Raw genomic sequence first — 8516 nt, 5'->3', positions numbered from 1 at the left:
AACCATGTCCTGTATCATAGCTACATGTGTGACCTTGGCAGCAAAGCAAACCGTGTGAAAATCAGTTTGGTATTCAGTTAGGTATGATCAATTAAATGCGTTGACAGCTCATTAACCCAGCCAAACAGATTACACTGAGTGGAGCGGTTGCCCTTTCCAAGATGGCGGCCCCACGGCTCTTCAGCGCCAGTAGGCAGTAGCAGTGGATGCGGCGTTTACTCTTTAGTATGTCTATGGCTGACAGGTTAGGCTCTCCTTGTCAATACACATGCTAGAAAGAGTTTTGGGTCTCTCATGTTGTTGCTAATTTTGCTAATGCTCTGACATTCTGATTCTGCTTCGGATGCCATCAAGCGGGATCTCTGGTCGTAGTTAGTCCTTCACTAACCAATCAGCATTCATTAGCAGAATGCTAGCGTGTTATGAGCAACAAGTTCCGGTCCTAGCACATCGAGCGCCCCGGGCGAGTTTATCACTTGGACCCCCCCCCCCCCTACCCTGCAGATAAGAGAAAACCGCTTCGCGGCGCAGATATTTTTTTTTTTTATGCTTGTGCGCCCCCCACGTGACATGAAAAAATGCCGCCCGGTCTTCTGCCTGGTCCGCTTTTTTTCTTCATATTTTAAATCTAAATTTGTCTTCCTAAAACCCACTAAAGGACACTATTTAAAAGGATATTTTTCCCCCAAAAATCTGGGGGAACATGCCCCCAGACCCCCCCTAGTTTTGCTGGGTCGCAGGGAAAATAATAGGTTTTATCTAGGGGCTTAGCCCCCCCAAAAGTGGGAACCTAGATTCGCCCCTGTGATGAAGTATAGGGTTGCCAACCGTCCCGAATTGTCCGGGACAATTATGGGTGATTTTGATTTGTCCTGTCAGGGACAGCTCCTGTCCCGTATTCCAATCACAGCCTCACCGGACAATAGGCTAATAGACGCGCAAAAACTCACGCAAACGTTGCTATGAGACACGGTTGTTGCTTGTTGGTGACAGTGTGTGTGAACTGGCCACTGGTGAGGTGAGCGTTATTGTGTGTCAAAAGGAGAAACTTGTAATCATTGTCTTATCTATTACTATGACCAATACATCCAAGCGAGTAGCTATTAGTGGTTTGCTGAAATTACAAATTACTCAAATTAGTAGGTTTATGGCTAATGAAAGCTTGCGATTTCCGTTATTGTTGGTCAGTGCGCACATGTACGTGTGCTGTGCGCACCTGGAAGAAAGTGTCCCTCATTTGGGGTTGAGAAAGTTGGCAACGCTAATGAAGTCATTACAGTAAACAAACTTGCTTTATTGTTTTTCAAATGTGTTTTAAATGTTTTCATTGCTCACATATAATCTGCACGTTTCCAGCCAAATCAACCACAAGCCAAAGCTATGTCAAACAAGATCTCTCTTGAAGAAAGATATGAGGCCTGCATAGTTCTGGGTGGAGCAGGGGATGCTTTGGCTTACAACCACGGGGACTGGGAGTTCGAGCAGAATGGCAAGGTCATCCATGCCAAGGTGAAGAAGAAAGGAGATATTGCCAAACTGGACACCAAGAACTTCCCTGTCAGTGAAAGCACTGTGATGCACCTGGCCACGGCCGAGGCTCTGGTGGCGGCAGGGGAAGGCAGGGTTTCCCGTAGCACTTTGCTGTTAAAATTTACTTTTTAAACGTTTTTTTATTTTATTTTTTTATAAGCGATATTTACCGTTTTCCCGCCAGTTTTCTCCCTTTCATTCCAACGGCAGTCACACTTCTCTCTGTCTCTCCCCCCCCCCCCCCCCCCCCCCCCCCCCCTTACCACCTTGACTAACACATTTTCTGCAGGAAACCCTGGAAGGAGCCACTCTCCCTCAGGTGTCATGATGGACATACACGGGATAACCCCTGGTAGGTTGAGCCCTCTCGCATCTCTGACTTTCCGACTCACTCATGTTTGTCATCGACACTCACTCTCTTTTCATGTCAAATAGTGCAGGATATGTTTCATACCAATATTGAACCACTTGTGTAAAACTATTTCGAAATTATTAGGATATATTTTTTATTATAAATGTGCAAAATACAATACAGTGCAACACAATATATTAACGCCCTTTCCTGGATTAGTCAAAGTGTTCTCTCCTACAGAGGTGGGGCAGGGTCATTTTTAGGATCATTCTTTAAACTGGGTTAGTTTAAACTAGTTATGGAAATGGGGTTAGTAATATATATATATATATATATATATACACTGTATATGTATTACTTCTAGTTGGACCGTTCAACATTTCTGAATTGATGAAAATAATCAAATGTGATAAATATATGAACACGCATGTAGAAGAAATTTACCATGACTACATTATACTTAGTACTGTTTGTACTGTTAGTATAGTTAGACTTGTACACCACTATTCAAGATTTATGATCCCTATATATTGAATGTATGCACCTTCCTGCCAAAGTTAATTCCTTGTCTGCAAACTTTCATGGCGATTAAAACCCCGTTCTGATTCTGAACAGGATGCATCCATGCAAAATGATACGGGTGTGACTTTTGTTATAGCCAGCAGGTGATGCTGAAAGCACACGAATCAAATGCACATAGTCTTTCTACATTTGACTTCCTGCGAGAGGTTTTCATTCCATCATGAGGGTTCTGTAAGCTCTGGTTCTGTCTCGCACCATTAATGAGAAACACCTATTTGATCTTAAGTGATTCTTACCAGACTTCCTGTGAAACACGACTAACACACGTACACATCACCCAGTAACGGTGGAAATTCGACGATTCTACACTCTTCATATAGAAACCTAAATAGAAGAATTGTCATTAACAACTCAAATGAATACTTTCTATGAGGTGTGTTATGAGTTTGTGCAAAGTGAAAGTCTCAAAAGACAGGAAATGCAAATATGCACCACAACCTTAACTCTTACCATTGCACAACAAAACAACAATGTGTTTAGTGATGCATAATGTTTGAAGGACAGTAGACCTACATAGCTGCAGTGTTGTCACAGGTGTATTAGCTGTGCTGGAATAAACCTTATTCGTGCATTGGTAGAGTTAGAGTTCTCTCTGTACGGTGTTAGCACTGGTAGCAGTCAAGCCAGGCCGTATTCTATCCGCAGAGATGGAATGCGCAAGTGCACTGTTTTTTCTTCGCCTGTGGAGGGCAGCAATGTGCTGATCGCCGTACTTTGACCGTCGTGTCGTAGATATCAAATAAGAAGGAAATATTACCCAGTCCAGATGCGCATCCACGAGAAAATGAACGAATCACTCGTGGCTCCCGGATCATACTAAAGAATTCGTTCAAAATGAACGTTTCGTTCACCGACGCGGCAACGACACAAATCTAACAATAATTGCAGCTGTGTCAGAGTAAACAAGCTATGTGGCTATCTTTGTAATGTTGCCGTTTGTTAGTTTCTGACCACACGTGCCACTTTTTGTGACTGGATAGCAAACTAGAGGCAAACTATTTAGCTAGTCTAGAATCAATCTATATGATATGCTTAAACAGTTGTTGGTAGACAGCTATTTCAATCAATACTTTTGGTTGACGTCTACACAGGCGTGGCGTATAATGGGCTCACTCAGTCTTCGACCTGAAAGCGAGTGGCTTCCTTATACCTTTTAAACTTTAACCTATCTCAAAGTAATAGTCATAAACAGTTGTCAATCGAAGATTTACAGTAGTAAAGCTAGTCAATCTTCCTCCAATTCGACATTAATTCTATGTTTGTGGTTAATGGAAGTGGGTACCGTAATACGGAAACCTACTGAAGTTTTCGAAAAACGAAACTCATGCATGGCAAATTTCTCTGGATATCGTTAACCTCCTCCATTGTAGTCTACTACTTGATAGTGTACACATTCCAACCACAGGTAAGTAAAACTCAACACACACATGATTACCAAGATTCTAGAAAGCGAAACTGATGTTTGTCAAATTTCCCAGGATTTCGCTAACCTCCATTATAGGCAACTCATTTGACAGAGTAGACATCCCAACCCCAGATTAAACTCACGCACATGATTACCAAATAATTTAGAATGCGAAACTGATGTTCGGGAAGTTTCTCTGGATATCGCTAACTTCCATCATAGACAACTACTTGACAGAGTAGACCATATATATCTATGGAGTAGACATCTCAACCTAAGGATTCTAGAGCTACATTTACCACAGCAAGGACTCATGGGTACCATCTAATAATCAGACACAGGGGGAGTTCTACACGGGGGCCTACAGGGGCCAGGGCCCCTGTAAAAATGTCCCTGGCCCCCCCTGTGGCCCCCCTGAGCTGACTTAAAAAAAAAAAAAACATGTTTTTCTTCTTCTAGTAGTCATCATGAATTGAGGAAGGGACATTGCAGCATTTGTTGCCCCAGTAAATACAAAAGTTAGAGAAACATATCAAGGTATTGAGAGAGCTGAAGAGCTGGAAGAGGGAGAGCCAGAGCCGTTTGTATGATTTTAATGTAAAGCTAAATTTAAGTATTTAATATTTGAATATCATTTGTTTGTTTTTAATGTGCCCCCCTGATTAAACACTGGCCCCCCCTTGGCCCCCCAGTAAAATGTGTCTAGAACCGTCACTGATCAGACATGATACACAGTAACAATTGTACAAAAACTGCCACAGAGCAAGTCTGCACATTTAAGCTTTATTTTTGAAAAAACAAGTCACTACTGATATGAGGTCATTAAAGTAAACAAACTTGCTTTATTATTTTTCAAATGTGTTTTAAATGTTTTCATTGTTCACATATAGTCTGCACGTTTACAGCCAAATCAACCACAAGCCAAAGCTATGTCAAACAAGATCTCCCTGGAAGAAAGATATGAGGCCTGCATGGTTCTCAGTGGAGTAGGGGATGCTTTGGCTTACAACCACGGGGACTGGGAGTTTGAGCGGAATGGCAAGGTCATCCATGCCGAGGTGAAGAAGAAAGGAGGTATTGCCAAACTGGACGCCAAGCACTTCCCTGTCAGTGATGACACTGTGATGCACCTGGCCACGGCCGAGGCTCTGGTGGAGGCAGGGGAAGGAGCCACTCTCCCTCAGGTGTACCTCACCTTTGTGAGAGAGTACATCAAGAGCATGACAGATATGGAAGGGAGAGCCGCTGGTAGGTTGAGCCCTCTTGCATCTCCGACTTTCCAACTCACTCATGTTTGTCATCGACACTCACTCTCTTTTCATTAAAAAATGTCCAGGATATGTTTCATACCAATGTTGAACCATGTGTGTAAAACTGTTTCGAAATTATTTGGATATATATTTTATTATAAATGTGTCAAAGACAATACAGCGCAACACAATATGTTATTGCCCTTTCCTGGATTAGTCAGTGTTCTCTCCTACAGAGGTTGGGCAGGTTCATTTTTAGGATCATTCTTTAACCTGGGCTAGTTTAAACTAGTTATGGAAATGGAGTTAGTAATATATATATGTTTGTGTGATTAAATAGATGATGATTTGACAAGACTACATCAGAACCCCACTGATAGGTTAATCTCATAGCCTTGCTGCAGTCCAACTAATGGTTGTTCTTCTGTGTTGGCTCGACAAGGTTTGACCTGCATGTCAATGATGGACACACACAACAAAAGGAATGACCAGGACTGGAAGGTACCATTCAACCGGAAGGGGGGTGGGTGTGGGGCGGCCATGCGAGCCATGTGTATCGGCTTGCGCTTCCCCCACCCCGAGCAGGAGGACCTGTTGATCAACCTGAGCGTGGAGAGCGGCCGTCTGACTCACCATCACCCCACCGGATACCTGGGCGCCCTGGCCGCAGCCCTGTTCACAGCCTACGCGGTGAGGGGCAGCCCCCCTGTGGAAGCCTGGGGTCATGGGCTCATGGAGGTCCTGGAGAAGGCCAAGCAGTATGTGAAGGACGCAGGCCACTGTGTAGAGGAGAACCTCGTGCACTGGTGAGTCCTTCAGCTGGACTCGATACATCCACCTGCAAACACTAACAGTTTGTTATAATAGTCTCTTTGTTTACAGTAAGTTAAAAAGATCAAACAAGAGGTTTGATGATTTCACAGAGTGCACCAGTGTATAACACAGATTACCCCTCCGCCTCAGCCTCTTCTTCTCTCCTTTAGGAACTACTTTGAGGAGTCCTGGAGGAAGTACCTGGAGATGCGCAACATCCTGGACGGTAAGAGTCAGCCCCGCTTTCCAGATGTGTACGGCATCCAGGAGAGAGAGGAGTTCTACAAGTCGTTGAGCTTCCAGGGTACTGGGGGTGCCAGCGGGCATGATGCCCCCATGATCGCCTACGATGCCCTGCTGCGGGCCGGGGAGTCCTGGGTGGAACTGGCCAACCACGGCTTCTTCCATGGCGGTGACAGTGACTCGACGGGTGTCATCGTGGCTGCGTGGTGGGGGGCCCTGTATGCATACACAGGGGTGCCAAAGGTGAACTACAAAGGGTTGGAGTACCGAGCCAGACTGGCAGGAGTGGCAAAGCAGCTTTACGAGCTCAGGGAAAAACCCCTGCTTATGAAGTAAATGGAAATGTTATTCACGTATAAAGCTGCATTATGGCGCAAATAATCAAATGCTCTGAACGTTTTCAAAACGGTTTGCTAGTCTAGCCTTACCAGTCTGAGCAGTCAGCTAGTAATGCTCTAATCTACTACTTATATCAGTTTGTAAACCAATATTACTTAATTATATAATTTCTTATAATTTCTTTCTTTTATTTCCGTATCTCTGTCATGCCCTGCCAAGGGACAACGGATGAAAACTAGCTAACCTAGCTAATTCTGGTGCATTTACATTTTTACATGTTTATCAATGTACACTGTCCCTTTTCAAATACAAGCATAATAATAAGAACTTTTAGTTGGCCCATTCAACATTTCTGAATTGATGAAAATAATCAAATGTGATAAATATATTAACACACGCATGTAGAATAAATTTGCCATGACTACATTATACTTTAGTGCTGTTTGTACTGTTCGACTTGTACACAGTGGTGAAAATCTGCTAGCAATTTTGGGGGGGACAATTATATGACATTTTCTCAAGAGCAATTCCTGAGGGGGACACCCAAATTACTGCTGTAACACATAGCCTACATTGTAATAGGGTAAATGTATATTATCAATATAATTTCAATATCCTTATGTTCACAGTGGGGGGGACCAATCCTATTTTTGTGTCCCCCCCGGGATTTCCACCTATGCTTGTACACCACTATTCAAGATTTATGATACCTATATGTTGAATGTATGCACCTTCAAGGAAGTAACAATTAAAGCCCCTTTCTGATTATGATTCTGAACAGGATGCATCCATGATACGGGTGTGACTTTTGTTATAGCCAGCAGGTGGTGCTGAAAGCACACTAATCAAATGCACATAGACTTTCTGCATTTGACTTCCTGCGAGAGGTCTACATTCCATCATGAGGGTTCTGTCTCGCACCACTAATCAGAAACACCTATTTGATCTTAAGTGATTCTTACCAGACTTCCTGTGAAACACGACTAACACACTTACACATCACCCAGTAACGGTGGAAATTCGACGATTGTACACTCTTGATATAGAAACATACAAACAGAAGCCAAACCTAAATAGTAGAATTTTAATTAAAAACTCAAATAAATACTTTCCATGTGGAGTGTTATGAGTTTGTGAAAAGTGAGTCTCAAAAGAAAGGAAATGCAAATATGCACCACAACCATAAGTCTACCATTGCACAACAAAACAACAAGTTGTTCGGTGATGCATGCTGTTTACAGATGAACTACAGTAGACCTACATAGCTGCAGTTCTGTCACAGGTGTATTAGCTGTGTGCTGGAATAAACCTTTGCATCGGTAGAGTTAGGGTTACAGCCACATCCATAATGTCCTGGGTGGAACCCAAAGTTCGATGGGTGAAGCTCAGTAATAGAGCATTTGACTGTGGACTATCCCGGGCAGTTACCCCACCCAGGGTTTGTTGTTTCTGACTGAGAAGGAAAACTCAACACTAATAACCACCCTCATGATAGAAAGACAAACGACTCAGAGTACAAAGTACATACACACCCAAACATGCACTAACACACTCAAGTACTAACACACCTACAAACCTTTGACTGACCTGACAGGCTGTGTTTAACTCAACATGTCTGGAGATGTCAGTGTACATTCCTGTATCTGTGTATGTCTGTGTGTGTTTGACTCCTGCTGCCACTGTCATTGGAACCTGTTCGGTCGGCGGGCCTGTTTAATGACCCACACTGCCCCCTCCTCTATCCAGCCCAGGGGATGCCTGCCTTGTCTGGAAAGAAGATGTCCAGATGGGAATTTCATATCATATAATCCACCTACACTACATCCATGTTGTGTAGGTGTGAGTGGCATAATAGTGTCAGTATTTACAGCCCAGTATGGTTCTAGGTAATGAGAGAGTGACACCATGAGCTGTAGTTATCCATGTTCAGGAGTAAGCATAACACAGAAGCATTACAGAAGATGAATTACACTGAGGGACTAGTGGTTTTAATTTGGACGCT

General features: G+C 43.3%; 1 protein-coding gene across 2 annotated transcripts; it reads left to right on the top strand.

Annotated features, from left to right (window-relative positions):
- The first annotated feature begins 3124 nt into the window (after positions 1-3124).
- Positions 3125-7308, top strand: LOC124485644 (protein ADP-ribosylarginine hydrolase-like). Of its 2 annotated transcripts, none has more exons than XM_047047362.1 (4): positions 3125-3869; positions 4775-5117; positions 5562-5925; positions 6103-7308. In XM_047047362.1, exons 1-4 carry the CDS (start codon positions 3789-3791, stop codon positions 6509-6511), a joined length of 1197 nt encoding a protein of 398 aa, XP_046903318.1. In that variant the 5' UTR covers positions 3125-3788; the 3' UTR covers positions 6512-7308. The 2 variants fall into 2 exon arrangements, with proteins under 2 accessions (XP_046903318.1, XP_046903317.1); XM_047047361.1 differs by having other exon boundaries at positions 3137-3869; positions 4760-5117.
- The last annotated feature ends 1208 nt before the right edge of the window (positions 7309-8516 follow it).

This window comes from Hypomesus transpacificus, chromosome 23, assembly GCF_021917145.1.
Source record: "Hypomesus transpacificus isolate Combined female chromosome 23, fHypTra1, whole genome shotgun sequence".
Classification (NCBI taxonomy): Eukaryota; Metazoa; Chordata; class Actinopteri; order Osmeriformes; family Osmeridae; genus Hypomesus; species Hypomesus transpacificus.
The sequence above is the reverse complement of the archived record's forward strand: the minus strand, read 5'-3'. Positions and strand labels throughout refer to the sequence as shown.

Excerpts from the sequence above, each read along its gene's own strand:
- LOC124485644 (XM_047047361.1), top strand. The coding sequence starts at position 3,789 with ATGCATGGCAAATTTCTCTGGATATCGTTAACCTCCTCCATTGTAGTC. Across the intron at positions 5,118-5,561 it reads TATGGAAGGGAGAGCCGCTG|GTTTGACCTGCATGTCAATG; the intron begins GTAGGTTGAGCC and ends TGGCTCGACAAG. Across the intron at positions 5,926-6,102 it reads GAGGAGAACCTCGTGCACTG|GAACTACTTTGAGGAGTCCT; the intron begins GTGAGTCCTTCA and ends TCTCTCCTTTAG.